Below are 21,466 nucleotides of genomic sequence, written 5' to 3' on the forward strand. Positions count from 1 at the left end.
AGTGATAATGAAAACATGAGCCAAGCAGGAGATTTCTAACTTTTATAAGAAGAATTCTGAGAGTTATAACTCCAACTGACAAATAATAATAAAGACCTGGCTTTTTAAATTATGATTACCACAAAGTCTTTTCAATGTGAATAAAACACTTATCAACGTAGCCATACCACATTTTATGAAAGTAACATACCAAAATGATAGTCTATGTGTTAATGATAGCTGAGCCACGTGGCTCTAAGGACACTACAAGCACAATTCTTATGCTTTTCCAGTTTAAGTCTAATCGATATAAAATCTAGAGATCATTTTTTAAAGACCTTTGATTGTACACAATGGAAATACACACATGCAAGTAATAACCATCAAAAATCATGCAATTCATTTTATCCCAAAAATTCTTCAATGGGATTGAAATAAACAATTTGTCCAAATTACGTTTATTATGGTACCAACAATAGGAAGAAAAAATTATACTAAATATGATATAATTCTTCCATCCCCCATAACTCTTTATGCTACATTATAGTCTATTGTATTACATTAGCAAGCTCACTAGGACCCAAACTGAAGCCCCCCTTTTCTTACAGGGACCCCTGAAAGCCAGAGGTTCTCTCATCCTATTAATAAAATTTCTGATTATAAACTCAATTATAATCTTATGCCACTTAAGTCACACAGTGGGCTTCATAAAAACTGATTTATCACTATTAATACAGAATGAAGGTATTTTTGACTTTCCAAGTAGAATGAAAAGGCAAAACAGAACAAGATAAGAAAACAAACAAACAAGCAAAATATGAGGGAAAAAGATTAATTTCTGAAGAAAAAATAATGGTGGAAACACTGAAATTCAGTAACATTAAACACTGTAAATGAGCTAAGTTCAACCTAATTGAATTACACCAAAAGCATCAGTTATAACCAAAAACACAATTCCTTAAAAGTCTCCAAAAGAATATAAATACTACATTATCATGGGAAGGATAGAAAGTTAGTAAAATTTCCATGTTAATGTCAAATTTCATGAAAATATGTAAATTCTTTCACTGAACTAGAATTTGAACACTGCACAAACTAAGATCAAACATTAACTGGGCAGGGATGACACTAGGATATCCAGTTACTAAAAACAGTTGAATATGCTGTGTAAAATCAAGAGGTCAGACCACATCTTTCTAAAAACGTTGCCATTTTATTCTTAATTTTTTTCTCAAAAAAAAAAAAAACTACACTGCTCAATCTTTAGCTTGAAAAGAAATTATTTTTGGAAATTAACAGGTAGGTAGAACTGGAAAATCGCCAATCTCTCTAAGAATTCCTAAATTTTGTATTATTCCAGTCTAATTCCCAATTAGATTTTTCTGTAATCTAATAATATGATCCTTAGGCTCTTCTGAAATGTTCAATTCAATATGGCAACAGCCTTCAGTGCAATCTCTCCAAAAGCTAACTAAAATAGCCATGCAGGAACAGAAAAAAGACAAAGGCAAAGCCACAAAAAATTACTGAAAAGAGAGAAGAGAAATAAGGGGGGCACAAGTAAAACAACCACTTAAGTTGTAAATCCCAAACCTAAAATGAAGCTAGACTAATCATTAAGTATATGAAGCCAAAATGTAACTTTAGCTCATGGCTACAACCCAGCTTCACTGCATAGAGACCATTTGAACAAAGGTAGGAAGATGTTTCTTTCTTCCTCCCAACTCTTAACCTCTGCCCCAATGTGGTTCAGAAACCTAACTTCTACATGAACCAGAAAACTGTATAGACATTTGTTAGTGAGCTAGAATTAAAACAACATATATATCCCTACCTACCCGAACCTTTCCAACCTCTACCACTGCCCTATAACCCCTTATATTATCCATCTACTTCCATAGAGGTAGCAAATTCTGTAAAACTGGCCAAGTAATGAATGTAAATTAACAGTAGCATATGATATGCTCAGAAATAGAGTTCCTAAATAAGCACTGTAACATGTTTCAAAGTAAGATGTACTGGGTACTAGTACATCATGGGAATTGTAATTTGCCAGGTACTACACTGGTTAATAGTACCAAAGATGCAGGAGGTGAGAGGGAAGTGGCTGGGAGAAAGATATCACCTCAGCAGACTAAAAAATCTCCCATCTAGACACCAAAAAAATCAAAACCAATGCTATAGAAGCTCAAAACACTGATACAAAACACAAATTTTAGATACTTACCCAGGAAACAGGGAAAAAATGACAAAGAAATGAAAATTATGAGGAATAAAATATCAAATATGGGGAACAGAAAACAGCCAACTAAAAGATATTAGTTTTCCTGAAGGACAGACTATATCAAACAGAACTGAAGAAATAATCAAAGAGATAACACAAGAAAGCTTTCTTCAGCAGTTAAAAAAAAAATTAAATTTACTACATTCCCAATAAAACCAAGGAAAAAATATCATACAGATATATTGCGGCAAATGTGGCATTTACAGGGAAAATGAAAAACATTCTACAAGCAACCAAACACAAAGAACTAGTTACCTATGACAAAACAAAAACAGGTTGTCCATGGATTTCTCCCTAGCAACAATAAACACCAACTGATAAAGAAATGATTTCCAGTCAGAGATGACACTATAAAACGTACCATGAAACAGCAGAAAATACTACAATAACCACCACCCCAAAAAAGGGGAAATTGAACACAGAAATGACTGCAGTCACAATCAATAAACTCTGAAGCACATTTTTTTCTATCAAATATTTTAAATTCTGGACCAGAGTAAAATAGGATACCAAGAGCTGGCACAGGCTTCTCAGACCTCAAGCAGAATAGAGAGTCAGGTCCTAGACCAGTGGGATGAGGTCTAAGGGCATGGGTAAGATGCAGGAGCTACAACATCAGAAAACCACAGAGGAAGCAAAAGATGTGGTCCTCTACCTGTGCTTTAATCAATCAGCTAGCTTCCTAAACAATAAAGACAGAAGGACAAGCAGCAGCCACTGATTCTTAGCACCAATGGCCTGTGACTAGGGCTAGTTGGGGGTTCTATTACAATCACTAATCTCCTGAACCCTGAAAACTGAGGAAGATGGGCCCCCAAGGCAAAGGAGAAAATAAACACAAGGAGTAGGTGAAAAGAGTCAGGTGGTCTGAGCTCATTACTCTCTCCCATCACTCCCCACATGATCCTTCAGCAAATTGCTGTTACCATTTTAAAACTGAGCAACAATTGCAAAATAATTAAGAGGGGACATTGTATTATAGATATTGCAAAAAATAAAGCAAAAGAGATAGATATGAAGGAGATGAGAACATAAGCAAAAGACAGAAAATATCCATAGCAAGAAAAACTTCTTATGGAAACAAAAGAAGAATTCAGACAAATAACCATTATATGGATAAAAGGAAGGGACCATAATTTTTTCTTTGTTTGAAAAAGCTCAAACAAAAGATAAAGGGGATGAAAACCACATTAGAAGCAATAACAAGAAAAACTAGAAAAAATAAACCTAAAACAAACTCAAGAACAAGGTAGAGAGATATGAAAAAAATCACACAAATACAAATAAAACAAATATACATAAATAATTAATGAGGAATAATTTTTTTAATCCTTTACGGATTGAAAAAAATAAGTCAGATGAGCACACAGACAGAAAAAGTAATTCATCCAATACAAAGTCTTAAAAAAAAATTTTAAACTAGCCTCAGACTTTTCCATAGCAACTGTCAATACCAAATGGAAAGCCCAAAGTTGTGAGGGAAGCTAAGATGATCTGCAAGTATGAAAGCAATACACAATTCTTAAACATGTAAGAACACTTACAAGGCTTTCCTCAAAACTACAGGATGATTAAATTTAACTAATCAAGAAACAGATCAAGATAATTCAGGAATAGTAAAAGAAATAGTGGTGAGCTCTGATTCCATTTAGATATAAGGATAAGACAAAAGGACTATGAAAAGTGTGGCTTACTGGTTGGGCTTGGTGGCTCACTCCTGTAATCCTAGCACTCTGGGAGGCTGAGGCAGGAGGATCAGTTGAGGAGGTCAGGAGTTCAAGACTAGCGTCAGCAAGAGTGAGACCCCATCTCTACTAAAAATAGAAAGAAATTAGTTGGGCAAATAAAAATAGAAAAAATTAGCCAGGCATGGCAGTATGCATCTGTAGTCCCAGCTACTCAGGAGGCTGAGACAGGAGGATGGCTTGAGCCTGGAAGTTTGAGGTTGCTGTGAGATAGGCTGACACCACAGCACTTTAGCCTGGGCAACAGAGTGAGACTCTGTCTACAAAAAAAAAGAAAAAAAGTAGAAAGTATTGCAAAAGATGAAAAATGATCAAATATATCACTTATAATAACTGTAAATATGTTAATTAAAAGACAATGGTCTTCAAAATGGGTTGAAAAATCCAACCAAATTCTTTTTACAAGAGACCCAAAATAAAGTGACAGGTTAAAAGAAAAAGCATAGACAACACCATACCAATAACTAATAACAGAGTGAACTCAAAGCAAACAAATGAAAAAAGCAGCAAACAAAAAAAAAAACATTAAATGGTAACCCAAGAGGGTCATTTGATATAGATAAATTTTAAAACTCACCAAAAAAATAAAATAACTATCATAAATATAAGCTAAATAACATAGAAAAAGAATACATAAACCAAAAATGCTTGTTTAACAAAAAAATTGACAGAAAAATATAGTAATGAAAGATTAACATTCTACTCCTGAGCTGTAATAAATAGAGAAAAATATCAATAAAATGCAGATGCTCTGAAAAATCAGAATTTATACTTTACCCAAATTCTATGAATATTTACAAATTTTATGTAAAATATTAAGCCATAAAGAAAATCTTTAAAAATATAGCATAGCAAAAAGTGTATAGGCTCACATTCTCTTTCTGGAATGCAAAAAGATGACAAATTAGCATCAAAAGTCAAACTAAAAAAGAAAGAAAAAAATCACTTTGAAATTAAAAATGTTCTCTTAATAACTTTGGTTTGAAAGAAATAGGATCTTTCCCTCTATGAGTCTCAGTTTTTTCATACTTAAAAAAGATTTTTCAATTAAAAGATCTTATAAGGTCTTTCTACCCTTTCCCCTGACATATACACACAAACCACAATGATTTTTACATATTTACCAAGCGTATACCATATGCTCAGATTTCCAATTGATTATTCAGTGTGATACACAAAAATTGAAAAGGAGCATATAATCTAGTTGGGGAGTTAAGAAAATCAAATAGCAGTCACCAACATAATTATAAATGTGATATAAATTCAAAGGAGACCATGGTAAGGAGGGAAGGCTTATTTATGTGACTTGAGGTAGGTCTTGAAGACAGAAGACATTTGAACATCCAGAGAAGACATAGGGGAAATATTCTGGTCACGAATACTGTAGCAATGAAAGCTAAAGAACAAAATGTTAAATAACAAAGTTGAAATAAGTTACTATTTTGTACACAGCCTAAGAAGAAAAACACTGAAGTCCTAGACCAAATTGTTTATATTAATAATAAAAAATGAGCTGCAATAAGATTTTAAAGCACTATGGCTGTGGGCTGCCAACTAATTCTCATCACTTTGAACTTTAATTCAAATAGACTTCCACTTTTAGGCATATTTGATATCTCTAGAGAGAATAATGTTACTGATAAACGATGATCTTTATTTGCCATTTAGGAAACTGACCACAGCAGAGGTAAGATGCTTTAGCCAGGCATCCACAGCTACTTCACGTAATGACAGGAAAACAGTAATAGCTAAGAACATTATCACAGTCAGGCTCCTCTGATTCTATAAACCTGCATACTTATTTCATATTCCCATAACTTAAACCCCCAAAATTAAAATAATTAAATTAAAATAACACCATCTAATCAAGAATGAGATGTATTCCAGAAAGGAAGAAGGAAACACAGATTTAGAACTGGTATATAATGAACAAGGTAGAGAGGACTAAGGCTGCCAAGTAGGTGGGAGTGGGAGGAAATAAAGCATCTTGGTTTCTGAGCAAAATGCTGTTATTAAGTATAATTGCATCAACTTGACCCAAATTCAATATTTCTTATTCATTGAAAAGAAACATATTAAAATAGCAGCAATTTCCTTTATAAATAAACACATTCAGCCAAGGAAGCTTCTAGCAAAAAGGTTTAACCCTAAAAGTAATAAAATACAAGAGAAAATTATTTCAGTGCTTATAATTTTAAATAATAACTTCTAAATATAAATATATTATACCTAAGTTAGTAATAGTTCCTTTTAAAATTCTAATAAAAATTATAATGAAATTCTTCCACACACTGTCTAATCCTATCCTTTTATGTGAAAGTATATTAAAAATAAGAAAAACCTTCAGTTGAATAATTAGAACTTATTATGATATATTAATTATGGAAAATACTAATGGTAATATTTGAATTTAATTGTTTATAACTATGATCTTAAAAAAGCTATGAGAAATAAGAACCTTCACTCACAAGTACCTAAAATAAAATGTGGCAGGCTACTTTTTAACATAAGCATCATGAGGCATACTTATGTGGAAATTTGGGTTTTCACTCATAATAATTTCAGTTATTACTGGACCCTAAACTTGCAAGGTACATCTGGGCCAAAAACTAAAAATTACAATAAATATCTGCTGAGAAGCCATATATTTGCACTTCTCTGTCTATGGTGACTCTTGAAATGGATATACCCCTTGTACATAACACTAATATGTGTAAAAAAAGTATTTCAAGTAAATGTTCTCGATAAGGTCTCTCTGTCACTCTCCTGTGCTCAAAATATACACAAAACCCCAATTATTTTTAAGTATTTAAAGATATCGGCTGCTGAGGGACATGGAGATTATAAGCCAAGACAGGCGGCCATGTACCGACCAGTGTAGATTTTTCTTCTTGCACCTGAACTGTCACTTAGGGGGCCAAAGAGAACAGCTCTTAGATGGATATATGGACTGCTGCAAGAATTACTCTTCCAGAAGAGAAATACTTGACGTGGCCCTGCTGGCAAGATGTTTTTCCTGTTCTAAATCCCTCTAAGTAAATCTGATGCAAAATGTCTGTTGAGTTTAAATGTTTGGTTGAAATAAAAAGACCATCTGTTGGATGTTGCAAAAGCCAATCTCAACGTTTTAAATTATTTTTCAGTTACAAAATAACCATAATTTGTGTTAAGTGCACAGCAATTAAAATTATATGATGGCCTTTTTTCATAAAACATAAAGAAACAACTTCTTTTAAAAACATTCAGTGTTTTCAAAATACTGTTTCCATTTTTCTAATATTCAGTCTTTACATTACCCATTAATGCAAATACAAATGCCCTTTATTTAGCTTTAACAATACCACACACCCAATCCCTTAATGTGGGAGGACAACTCATCTTGATCAGATATTATAGATGTCATTAAAGAATTTTACATATGGTTTTTAAATTAGCAATAAATATTCTAAATAAGCAGAACTGAATAGATCTGGAGATCTATGGAGTTTTATAGCAAGCTGTGTTTCTATACATTTGCTGAGATTTTCAGTTCCTAAACATAATCTGAGAGGCTAAAAAATTTGTTAGGCTCTCGAGCCTTTTATACTGATGACTTAGAAAAATTATTCACTTAGACGTCTTCTCTCATTTTTGATACATTTTATAAATTTAATGTTAAGGTATGAATTTTTTCATTTTAAATACAAAGTAGCCCTATTTAAAATCTAAACTGCTTAGGCTGGGTGCAGTGGATCATGCCTGTAATCCAAGCACTCTGGGAGGCTGAGGCGGGAGGATCACTTGAGGTCAGGAGTTTGAGACCAGCCTGAGCAAGGGTGAGACCCTGTCCCACCTATTGTCCCAGCTATTTGGGAGACTGAGGCAGGAGGATCGTTTGAGCCCAGGAGTGTGAGGTTGCTGTGAGCTAGGCTGATGCCACGGCACTCTAGCCTGGGCAACAGAGTGAGACTCTGACTCAAATATAAATAAATAAATAAAAATAAAAATAAAATCTAAACTGCTTAAACACATGATCATTAGCAATTCTGCATTACTTGACACAATAAGGTGTGAAGCAAGGTCAGACCTTATTATGAACAAATGTAATATTCTCAAAGTCTATCAATAAATGATCTCTAAATGGAACTATCAAAAGCTAAAAGAAATCTTTTTATATTTTAAAGAAAATAATCTATCAAGTAAACCAGTTTCTTGATATCTTCAACAATTTTCATCTTTAATTTACTAAGGATATCTTGCTAGAAATACTAAATGAAAATGACTAATAGTGCCAATTAAGCCTTTTTATATCCTTCCTAATGAAAATTATATTTTAAATTTATTTCTATTATTGACATTCACACTACAATGTCTACTTGTCATTTTTTAATAAAATCACTTGCCATTATTTCATAAAATTTCTAGAGAATTCCTTGACTAAGATCCTCTAATAAAACTGTGTTAAATTAAATCACTTACTGAAAACAGCCCACTCTTACTGCTACAGGAGTGTGGGGAAGTTGAGTGGCCCACTTCAGTGTCACATCCTGATAAATATGCAACATATTATTATGGTTTCCAATCAAAGTATTTGTTGTTCCTTCAGAAACTGTAGGTTGAAGATACAGGAAGAGGATACTAAGAAAACAGTCATTTGCATAAGTGTATTATATCCCTTTTAGGGGATTTATGACACAAACTAATTCTAATATCTTGATTTTAATGTATAAAATTCTCAAGTAATATAATGTTACTTTCCAACATCAAGCTACCAATATTAAAAAGAAAAGAATCGTTTTACAGACTTGGAAACTATAACTAGATAATGGACAACATTTTTGAATTTCATCTAGAAAGCATGAATTTCATTAATATGTAACATATTTAAGCTAATGATTTACTGGGCATTCACTACAGATAAGTCATTGTATTAGACATTACTATTCTGCCTATAAAAGAGTCTGATATTCTCTTGGAGGAATCTTGAACAGCCACATTATGGAAAACATATTAATGTATACTGGAGGCCAATTTTACAAGTCATTTTGTACAAAATAAAATGACTGACAAAACCAAATCTGTGCTTAATAACAAACATCTATTCAAACTCTGAAAGTTAAAATTTCCATTACATGTTCAATATAAAACAATTTTTCTATATGTTTAAAATACATGTACGAGTGTAGCTTTTTCTGAAGTATATAACATAGGCTTGACACATAAAGGAGATAAAAGAAAATCTTTCTACACACCTGAGCAATATGGAAGAAAACAACTTGGGCTACAATCAAGCTTCTTCATGAATCGAATTTGTCCATTATCCTTAAGGCAAAAAAAATTTCTCTCTCCAAGAACAAAAACCGAAGATGCTGACTGATTGAAAGAGACGATACATATATCAAGGGCTTGTTCTCCAATATTTAGAGTCCAATCCACCTGCAAAGCAAAACTCAAGATCAAGTTGGTTGCTAAACCTAGAACATTTCAGTTATTTTCATATCAATACAAACTAATAAATTGCTTTACAACAAACCATTAAAATAAAGATTGACTAGTCTTCTCCCTCATTTCCTTTTTTTTTTATTTTGCTCTGACTGTATTACTAGTATTTTATAGACCCTGGCAAAGCTTTGCTCCATGTCCTTTTTTTCATTGTTTCTTTTTAGAACATTAAAATGACTCTCAATGTTCTAAGTCTTACCAGAAGATACTAGGTACTCAGTGATTCAAAAATATTGAAAAAGTGATCTGCTTCCCTAAAAAACTTCCATTAAAAAGCTATTGATTTTACTTTGCAAGTCAAACTTAACAATTAGTAAAAACTATAGCCATTATTATGGCACATATGTTTTTATAGAAAGGCAACTTAAAATACATCAATATGCAATTAAATAGTGAGACTGTGTGAACATTTTAGTAGTATTTTGTCATTTTTCCTATTTTTATAACTGAAAAAGGATAATGTTACACTTGCTCATTTTTAAAAGGAATGTATGTGGAGGTAATGAGATATAATGAAAATAAGAAATAAAAGTTTAAAAAAATCAAAATGCACATACAGAGCAGCCACCAAGCCACTGTAGTAATATAGACAGAACATCCTACACATAAGAGCTACTCCAGGGTATCTCTGTATCTTTGAAACATGGTCAATATTCAATAAAAGGCTTCTTAAGATAATAAAGGAATGAATGTAAAATGAGCATGTAAAAAAAGAACTTTTCAGAATTCATCTTCTAAGCAATTAATATTTCTAAATCAAGAAAATGCAAAAGAGCAAAAATATACCATTTTGAAAAATATTGGCTGATAGGCATATACAGTACATGGCAATAACAGTGAGATGGCTTCACTCACAAAAAAGGAACTGGACAAAGAGGAAACAAGAAAGCTCTCAAAGTTAGATGATAATCAACAAATAAGAGATCCAAGAAGAGATATGAAAAGTCACATTAAGAATATAGCTGGATTTCTGGCCATGAAGACATGATCTTAAATATTAATCTATCTATTTTAGAAATTTAAAATATTTAAAGAAGGTATGAAATCCAAATGGGGCTGGTCAGAAAGGCAAGTACTGCCAGTGTGTATATAAGAACAATCTGTAGGAGGGAGACAGCATAGTGAACATAGGTAGATGCATCAGACTATCTTAAGCTGAACTACAATTCAACACTAAGAAATCATTCGATTACTATTTGGTTCAAGTATAGTTTACCTATACAAAAAGATTCCACTGGACATAAGACATGAATGTCAGTCCCATGGCAGTTATATTTCTCATTGCACTGTAATAGGCTAGCATTCAAGCATTATATGTCAATGTCTGTGACTCAGGCTAATGTGTACCTGACTCTGAGAGATGATTTACACACAATGAACCCGCAAATCATGTTTCTGAGGCCCCTGAAGGACAGAGACCACCACTATCATTGCCGAGAGAGGGAGGTATGAATGGCTTGTGTATCCCACAGCTGCCACCCTCTGCTAATCTTGTCAAGAGGGGCCCACCCCTCCTGGTCCAGGCTCACAGTGCATGTACCCTTCTCCTGACTGAACATTTTTCTGGAGCAGGAAAGTACCCCACCCTGCTCTATCACAGCCAGCACTTGAACCCAGGGAGACTTAAGAGCAAGTTTGCCAGCTTGTTCTCAGTCTGGTCTACCCAGGACTCAAGCACGCCATCCAGGGGTCTGGTAATTGGGGATTACCTAACTTAGTCCACCACCGTTGGCACCTAAACACTCTCCCACGGGTCTGAAGTCCAAGCAACTCAAATGGCCAACAACATCACCATGGGTATCTACCTGCATGAGCTGAAAAGCAGCATACCTCTACCTCCCTACACTGAGAGAAATGGAGTTCTTGGCAAAGGAGAACAGGTGAACCACAAAGCTATCTGTTTTGAGCTAAGGGAATGGATTCCAGATGAGAAGGAATCAGCATAAGAACTCTGGAAATATGAAAAAGCAAGCTGTTTCAACACCCCCAAAGGATCGCACTAGCTCCCTACCAATGGGCTCCAACCAAAAAGAAACTTTTGAAATGTCAGGTATGGAATTCAAAATATGGATCACAAGTAAGCTCACTGGGATTGATGAAAAAGTTGAAAACCAACACAAAGAAATTTTAAAAATTCAGAACATGAATGAAAAATTCACCAGAGAGATAAACAGTTTGGAAAAAACAGATCTTCTGCGATGAAGGAATCATTTGGGGAAGGACAAAATACAGCGGAAAGTTTTAACAACAGACTACACCAAGTAGAAGAAAGAATTTCAGAGCTTCAAGACAAGGCTTTAAATTAACCCAGATAGTCAAAAATGAAGAACAAAAAATGAAGAAATGAACAAAGTCCTCAAGAATTATGGGACTATGTAGGCCAAGCATGGTGGCTCACTCCTGTAATCCTAGCACTCTGGGAAGCTGAGACAGGAGGATTGCTTGAGGTCAGGTGCTCGAGACCAATCTGAGCAAGAGCAAGACCCTGTCTCTACTAAAAAATAGGAAAAAAATTAGCCAGTCAACTGAAAATAGAAAAAAATCAGCTGGGTGTTGTGGCACGTGCCTGTAGTCCCAGCTACTTGAGAGGCTGAAGCAGAAGGATCGCTTGAGCCCAGGAATTTGAGGTTGCTGTGAGCTAGGCTGATGCCATGGCACACTAGCTTGGGCAACAGAGCAAGACTCTGTCTCAAAAAAAGAATTCTGGGACTATGTATTATAGGTATCCCTGAGAAAGAAAAAGAAAAGGCAAAAAGCATGGAAAACCTACTAGAGGTAATAATAAACAAAAATTTCCCTGGTCTTGCTAGAAATTTAGTCATTCAGATACAAGAAGGTCATCAAACTCCTAAAACATTCATTGCAAACAGGACACCTCCAAGGCACATAGTCATCAGACAGGTCAAAGTCAAAGTAAAGGAGAAAATCCTACAAGCTGCAAGATGAAAGTATCAAGTAACTTACAAAGGAAAATCCATCAGACTAATGGCAAACTTCTCAAGGGAAACCTTACAAGCCAGAAGGGAATGGGCTCCTATCTTTAATCTCCTTGAACAGGATAACTATCAGCCAAGAATTTTATATCCTGCAAAATTAAGTTTCATAAATGAAGAAAAAATAAAGTCTTTCCCAGACAAGCAAACACTAAGAGTTTAATTTGTCAACACTAGACAAGCCCTACAAGAAATCCTTAAAAGTGCTCTAAACTAAACATTGAACGTAAAAATTGATACCCACCAGTGTAAAAACAACCAAAAGTAAAAACTTATAGCTCTTATAAAACAGTAACACAAGGGAGGAAACAAAGCAACTAGGTAGCAATCAACATGATGACTGGTAGTATCTCACATGTCAATATTAACATTGACTGTCGGTCTAAATGCCCCACTAAAAATACACAGATTGGCAGAATGGATTTAAAAAAACACAACCTAAATATATGCTGCCTCAAGACACCCATTTAACTCCGAATGATAACTATAGACTCAAGGTAAAGGGGTAGAAAAAAATATTTAACACAAATGGAAACCAAAAGTAAGCAAGAGTAACTATTCTTATATCAGATAAAATAGACTTTAAATCAACAACAGTATAAAAAGACAAAGATGGTCATTATATAATGATAAACAGATCCATTCAACAAGAAGATATAAAAACCCTAAATATATAAGCACCTAACACAGGAGCTCCCAGATTCATAAAACAAATACTACTAGACTTAAGGAAAGCAATAAAAAACAACATCATAATAGCTACTTCCACTGACAGAACTAGACAGATCATCAAGGCAGAAAATCAACAAAGAAATGCTGGACTTAAATGGGACTCTAGAACAAATGGATTTAACAGACATTTACGGAACATTCTCCCCCCAAACTACGAAATATACATTCTTCTCGTCAACACATGGAACATTTTCTAAGACAGACCATATCTGAGGCCACAAAACAAGTCTCAGCAAATTTTAGAAAACTGAAATCATACCATGTACTTTCTCAAAATAGAGTAGAATAAAACTAGAAATCGATTCCAAGAAAAACTTTCAAAACTACTCAAATACATGGAAATTAAACAACCTTCTGCTGAACAATCCTTGGGTCAATGACAAAATCAAGATGGAAATCAAAACATTTTTCAAATTGAATGATAAAAGTGATACAAGCTACCAAAATTTCTGGGATACAGTAAAAGCAGTGCTAAAAGAGAAGCTCATAGCACTAAATTGCCTACATCAAAAAGGCAGAAAGATCACAAATTAAAAACCTAACGTCACATTTCAAAAAACTAAAAAAAGAAGAATAAACCAAACCCAAACCAAGCAGAAGAAAAGAAAAAACAAAGATCATAGCACAACAAAACAAAATGGAAACAACAAAAAAAATCAATGAAACTAAAAGTTGGTTATTTGAAAAGATAAACAAAATTGATAGACCACTAGCCACATCTCAAGGAACTAGAAGAAGAAGGACAAACTAAATCCAAAGGTAGCAGAAGAAAAGAAATAACAAGGCTTATAGCACAACAAAACAAAATGGAAACAACAAAAAAAATCAATGAAACTAAAAGTTGGTTATTTGAAAAGATAAACAAAATTGATAGACCACTAGCTAGATTAAAAAGAAACAGAAGAAAAAGGATTCAAATAAGCTCAACCAGAAATGATAAAGGAGACATTACAACTGATATGCACAGAACTACAAAGTATCATGCAAGACTACTATGAAAATCTCTACACACAAAAACTAGAAAATCTAGAGGAAATGGATAAGTTTTTGGAAACACATAACCTCCCAAGCTTGAATCAGGAACAAAGAGAAATACTGAATAGGCCAATAGTGAGTAGCAAGACTGAATAGTAATCAAAAAGTATTGATAAAATCCTTCAACATACTAGGCACAGAAGGAACATACCTCAAAATTATAGAAGTCATCTATGATAAACCCGCAGCCAACATCATATTGAATAGGGTAAAGTTGAAAGCATTCTCCCTGAAAACTGGAACAGGACAAAGATGCCCACTATCACACTTCTATTCAACATAATACTGTCCTAGACAGAGTAATCAGGCCAGAGAAAGAAATAAACAACATCCAAATAGTAAAAGAGGAGGTCAAACTATCCCTGTTTGCTGATGACATGATCTTATACCTAGAAAGCCCTAAAGACTCCTCCAAAAGACAATAACAATGGACAAAAACAATAGATGTTGGGGCAGATGTGGTGAAAAGGGAACGCTTATACATTGTTGAGGGGGGAGGTAAATTAGTACAACATTTATGGAAAACAGTATGGAGATTCCTCAAATAACTAGAAGTAGACCTACCATTCAATTCTGCAATACCAGTACCCAAAAGAAAAGAAGTCATTATATTAAAAAGACACCTGCACCCAAATGTTTATTGCAACACAATTCACAATTGCAAAGATATGGAATCAACCTAAGTGTCCATCAACTAATGAGGGATAAGGAAAATGTGGTGTATATGTATATACGTGTGTGTACACACATACATACATACATACATACACACACACACACACACACACACATACACATACACATGGAGTACTACTCACCCATAAAAAGGAATGAAATAACATCTTTTGCAGCAATGTGGATGGACCTTTATCCTAAGTGAAGTATCTCAGGAATGGAAAAACGAATACCACATGTTCTCACTTATAAGTGGAATCTAAATGATGGGTATATATGGTCATAAAGTGGTGTAATGGACATTGGAAACTAAGAAGGAGGGAAGGTGGTTAGGGAGTAAGGGATAAAAAATTATCTATTGGGTACAATGTATACTATTCTGGTGATGGGTACACTAAAAGCCCTGACTTCACCACTATACAATTCATCCATGTAACAAAAAACATGTGTACCCCCTAAATCTGTTGGAATAATAATAATAAAAGAAATCAGCCAATAATAAAAAGACAGCTCTGAGTAACATAGGAAGCTATTAACTGTGTTCCCACAACTACCTTATTGAAAGCATTCTACTGAATAAGTTCTGTTTCTTCTGTAATAGATTTAATAATGTTCTTTGGTATCACATTCCTGCCAAGTGACTGTCATGTAATAAAAGGAAGTTTTACTGCTATTTCTTCTCTAGTCGTTAATTAATAGAGAATGAAAAAAATCATTCAACTGTAATTGTTGTCAGAATACATCCTCAGTGTCAGGCATGGAGTAGTATCAATAAATAACTGCCAATGAATAAGGAAAGGATATTCTAGACAGTATAAAAACCATATGCAGAAGCCGATGAAGGAGAGCCATTGAATATTTGGAACAATGAGAAGCCCCATGTAGCTGGAGTATAAATGGAAGAAGACTACTATTGAGGAGGAGGTCAAAAGACAATTTGGTCACCACTATCGCTGTCACTTTCATCACCCAGACATTTTGCTAAGTGCTTCATACATATATATATAAAATCTAATTATAACACATTATCTATTATAAAATGGATATTATCACCATTTTGCAAATGAGGAAACTAAGATTTAGTAAATCTTAACAAACTTGTTCAAACTTGCTCAAAAAGGAAGTATAGCTCTCAAGATCTACCTGATTTCAAAGTCTACACTTTAACTATTATTACTATGGTGCTTCTAAATTCTGTACAAAATGATCTCATATTTGTATTTGTTGTGCTCTTTCACATTTTACCACCACAGAAAAAATAGATCTTCATCTCATTCTTGACTCCATGTTATCCTTTTTTTCTGCCATTTCTCTTAACTTCTGTATCCTAATACAGAAAATTCTGCATGGTCTTCTCTGGTACTCTTATTTCGTCGGTATTCTAAATTCCACATATTTCTCCATTCAATTTCTTTCATGTGTATCCTCAAGTTCACTTCACTGTCTCCATCATAATTTTCAATTCCTTCTACTTTTTTCCTTGCTGTCTATGGATGGTCTCAGGATAAGGAAGAGCTCCCAATCATCATCAATTCTCCAATTCCCGTGAAATGGAGAACTCATCATTTACAATTTTTCTTCAAACTACTGCTCAAATTATCAAACTTCCACCTTTGCCTTTGAGTTAGTTCTACCTTTGTGAGTTGTAAATTTTTAACTTTTATTTATATATTTGATCACATGCCTATTAAGTAGCAAAATATTTGAGGAACTAGTAGCCAAAAATTTTCTAAGTGTTATGAAAACTTGATATTCACAGATCCAAGAAGTTCAACAAATCTTAAGCTCAAAAACAAGAGAAAGAAAAGCATACATCATGATCTAATTGCTCAAAATAAGTAACAAGAGAAAATCTGAAAAGCAGCCAGAGAAAAAAGACAATACAGAGGAATATAATGTACAAAATTTTGTATATTAAAGGAGTATTTTTTAATTTTTTCTTTTTTTATTTTATTAGTTTACAATCACTTCAGTTATGCTGAAATTTAAAAAAATAATAAGATTTGGGGCACAAGAAAAAAGACAGTTAAATCATTATAAAAGTAATTGCCAAGTCGCTTTTCTCTGAAAATGTAAGTCTTCAATGTTATAGAGTTATTCACTGATAACTGAATCTGGTTGAAAAATCATGTAATTATTCTAATGAAGGTTTTATGTGAGTTTAATTTAATGACATCATTAAAATATACAGAATGGGTAGCTTTCCTTACTGTCAATTATTTTTTATTTAATTCAAATAAAAGCGACTTTGATTTCAAAAAGAAAAAAAAAAGTGACCCCATCTGGACATCTATAGTTCTAGTGGTATAACTCTACAATCTGATATATTATGACCTTGACCAGGCATATGTCTCCCTTCCTCAACAATAGCCAACTAAATTCTTAGATCATTCATATAATAATAACATAGAAAATAGAAGTGACTAAAATACATATATTTTTTTAATTTTCTTCCCAGGAAATCTGATTGTTAACAAACATCTGCGATTAGATATAGCATTACTGAAATTTTTATATATTTTAAAAGGCCTTACAACTAGTCTTTTTCCAGAACCAAGTTTTTGCTGTTCAGTCTCCTGCCTTTTATCTGCATCCGTTGCAAAAGCAAGTACTTGGTACCTGTATTAAAGATATGAGAAAATTGTAAGTGACTTTATAATTTAAAAGTGTAAATTATTTTAAACTTTAAAAGCAAATAATCTATAATTATAGATCACTTTTTCATTGGTTTTTAAAAACTGTAAAATTCAAGATTGAATTCTCCACTGAATGATACTGTGAAATGAGACCATGTAAAACTGTCATGATAAAGAAATTATGACTATATGTCCCAATTATTCAATATTGGGAAAACAGCTCAACCAAAGCATTTCCATTGGAATTTTATGTGACAAATAACAGTGAACAAGAAATATGTAGTACCTAACCACCAGACAGAAAAACATAATGCAAAGCAGTCATATGTAGTAAAAATTATTAATACATAATCTACAGAACCAAGAAAAACTGAATTTAATCCCCAGCTAACCCACTTACTAGCTGAGTGGATTATGGCAATTAACTCTGTGTCTAGCTTCCCCATCTGTAAAATGGAAATGATAATCTCTAAATCAAATATTGTTAACAGGATTAAATAATAAATTATAGAAATGCTTAGTACAGTATCTGGTATATATTAGGTGCACAAATATTTACTGATAGATTGACAAAGAGACAGATACAGATTTACATGTAAATAGAGATCAATCATCTAATAGTTTATCTGGTATGTAATAAGTTCTTAATAATGGACATTATGGACACTGAGACCTTCTATAAGTATTTCACAGCTTCTATTTCAATAGTGACATTTAGTTCAAATCATTCTTAAAAATAATTTATAAGGCCGGGCGCGGTGGCTCACGCCTGTAATCCTAGCACTTCTGGGAGGCCGAGGCAGGCAGATTGTTTGAGCTCAGGAGTTCGAAACCAGCCTGAGCAAGTGTGAGACCCCGTCTCTGCTAAAAATAGAAAGAAATTAATCGGACTACTAAAAATATATAGAAAAAATTAGCCGGGCATGGTGGCGCATGCCTGTAGTCCCAGCTACTCAGGAGGCTGAGGCAGAAGGATCGCTTGAGCCCAGGAGTTTGAGGTTGCTGTGAGCTAGGCTGACGCCATGGCACTCTAGCCCGGGCAAAAGAGTGAGACTCTGTCTCCAAAAAAAATAATAATAATAATTTATAAATATTATCTAATCTAGAAATGATTGATTTAGCTAATAACATTGAAATTTCTACATTTCCCATTAATTAATGGTATAATTTTAGAATAATCCTACTCTAAATGAAGAAACTACAGCCTCACAGATTCCTTTTCCTCCTATCGAATCAAAATTCCTTTCATTGTTCCTTCATAGCTAGGAGGAAAATTTTAAAATAGATGTATTCAGATACATCATATTACCAAAGAGAAAGATGTCTGAGAGTATAAATATTAGTGACATGAATGAATGAAGGCAATGTGGAATATCTAAATAAGCATTAAAATGTACAGTGATATTCGAATGTCATATACCAACTCTGAAACCATCCTGTCTCAATCAGGAATAAATCATTTGTAAAATCCTCCAACTTCAGCTGGATACTGGATAACTATGAATTAAGACTCTTTTCACAAGGCATAGAAGCTGATAACAAACTTACAATAGCCTATAAAAAATCAGACTTAATATGAAAACTTAATGTATATGAATTTCATTCATTCCATAACCATATAGTAGGGATCTAATACAAACATTAACAATGGAAAAAACTACTAAATGATGTGTACTTATCAGGAGCTCCCAAACTAGTTGTGGAAATTACTACACAGACAACTAAGTGTAACTCAGAGCACCCTGTGCTAATTAATAGAAGGTATACACACAGTACCGATGGAACACGGTGACAGAAACACGTGATTGAGATGGAAAAGATAGGATCTTGGTACAAGTTAGGAGGAGAAAGCTAAGTTTTAAAGAATGAATGGAAATTCGTCATGCTGGTAAAAAGGGAGAAAGCATGGCAAAGCAAATAGCAAGCAAAGGCATGCAGCAGTGAAAGACATGAAAGGCCATGACAGGAATTCAGGAAAGACGCACGATAGGGAAGAATGAGTCACAGGACTCATGAGGTAGGAGGGGGAAGATCTCAGCCTTATAAATCCTTCCTAAAAAATTCCATAGGCAGCTGCAGCAAATCTCTCTATATCATCTGACACTGATCTTCAAAATCCCAAAGGCTCCAAAAGTACCAAATAATTGACCCTCACATTCTGACCTCCAAAAAGGAGTATTTTCCTATTCTCAGTTCATAATAACAGAAATAATATGCCTGGATGACTAGAACATCATCCTAGAGCTGGTCCTGCTATGAATCTAACCTCAGGCAATTAATTACATAGGTGGTTCATTTTCTGCAGACACCAACCTACCAGAGGATTACATGGATATTAATGAGATTGTTGCAAACATCCAAAGCTCTTTGGAGCTATGTGAAGCTTCTTATGTGACTACAAAGAGTTATTATTTCATCTGAGGAATAAGTTAGCGTCTAAAGTGGCCTCATTAAAACAGTAGGCAAAGACACACAGCCAAAATTGACTACTGATTTCCAAATCCGGCCCATTTCTCTTCCTGGGAGACAAGTCAGAAGAGTATTTTATTACTTTAACATTACTGACAGCAAAGTTAGATGATTAGAAACTTACAATAGCATCTATTTTATGGTTCTTCCTTAACTTCTCTTAACTGTGACCCATAAAGTACATAAAAATCTATTTCCAAAACCAAACAATTCCAAACGGACTTGGAAATTCTGAAATAAAGAAAACACCTGGATCTTTTTTCTTATCACTCAAGTGTTCAGTGATACAAGCTAAAAAATAAAATTCCCTTGTTGAGATTTCTGAAAGAATCTAATCAGGCTCATTGTAACAACATTTTATGAAAAAGTGCCATACATGTTTCTCAGAACAGACAGGCACTAATCACAAATACAACAAGCCCACAGAAACGGTGGTACTTTTTGATCCACTAGTCACAAATGGTTAACAGGTCCTGTAGTACACCAGTAACAAACTCAACCATATAATTTAATGCTCTTCCATATCACATCATAAAAATAACAGCAAGTAACTAAAATATAGATGAGGTGTCACAGAGCACAAAAGTAAACCCTCTGAAATCATTTCTTTTCAAATGAAACATAACTGTCACCCGAAAGGGTACCAGGAGGTTTTAGAACCTTGATATGTAACCCAGAGAACTTTACTAGAAATGGAAGCTCTGGATACAGAGCATTATTATGTTCATTCCAAGTCTAGCTAACACATTCTCAACTATGCCAGGAAGAATCATTTTCATTGAAAGATGCCGGTAACAAAGCAGAAGATTTCCTGACACACTTTTCACTCCTTCTTCAAGTTCTTGTTAAAAACCTACTCTCAGCCGGGCTCGGTGGCTCACGCCTGTAATCCTAGCACTCTGGGAGGCCGAGGCGGGTGGATCACTCTCAAGGTCAGGAGTTCGAAACCAGCCTGAGCAAGAGCAAGACCCTGTCTCTACTAAAAAATAGAAAGAAATGATCTGGACAACTAAAAAAATATATATATAGAAAAAATTAGCCGGGCATGGTGGCGCATGCCTGTAGTCCCAGCTACTCGGGAGGCTGAGGCAGTAGGATCGCTTGAGCCCAGGAGTTTGAGGTTGCTGTGAGCTAGGCTGATGCCAAGGCACTCACTCTAATCCGGGCAAAAGAGTGAGACTCTGTCTCAAAAAAAAAAAAGCAGCAAGGAAGGTACTTCGGGGGATACAAAATTCCTGCCATCAAAAAGCACTGAGCCCAGTCAAGGAGAAAAACAAAAGGCAAATGTATAACAGTGAAAGCAGGAATAGTACTTAAGGGAAGCACTGAAAAACTCCGCAAATTAAGGAGGAAGAGATGTTGCTTACATCTAGGTCAGGGAAGAACTGAAGGGGAGCAGGGAGGCTTCCAGACATAATTTTCATGTCCAGAGAAGGA

General features: G+C 34.2%; 1 protein-coding gene across 1 annotated transcript in view; it reads right to left on the reverse strand.

Moving 5' to 3' along the window:
- BBS9 (Bardet-Biedl syndrome 9) overlaps window positions 1-21,466 on the reverse strand; it is a 501,118-nt gene that overhangs the window by 315,956 nt on the left and 163,696 nt on the right. Inside the window, exons 6-8 of the mRNA XM_012638756.1 lie at window positions 17,459-17,543; window positions 9,240-9,423; window positions 8,467-8,596 (exon numbers count right to left, since the gene is read on the reverse strand). Coding sequence (XP_012494210.1) covers window positions 8,467-8,596; window positions 9,240-9,423; window positions 17,459-17,543 — 399 coding nt within the window. The remainder of the gene's footprint in view (window positions 1-8,466; window positions 8,597-9,239; window positions 9,424-17,458; window positions 17,544-21,466) is intronic.

The sequence above is a fragment of the Propithecus coquereli genome, unplaced genomic scaffold, assembly GCF_000956105.1.
Source record: "Propithecus coquereli isolate 6110/MARCELLA unplaced genomic scaffold, Pcoq_1.0 Scaffold134, whole genome shotgun sequence".
NCBI lineage: Eukaryota > Metazoa > Chordata > Mammalia > Primates > Indriidae > Propithecus > Propithecus coquereli.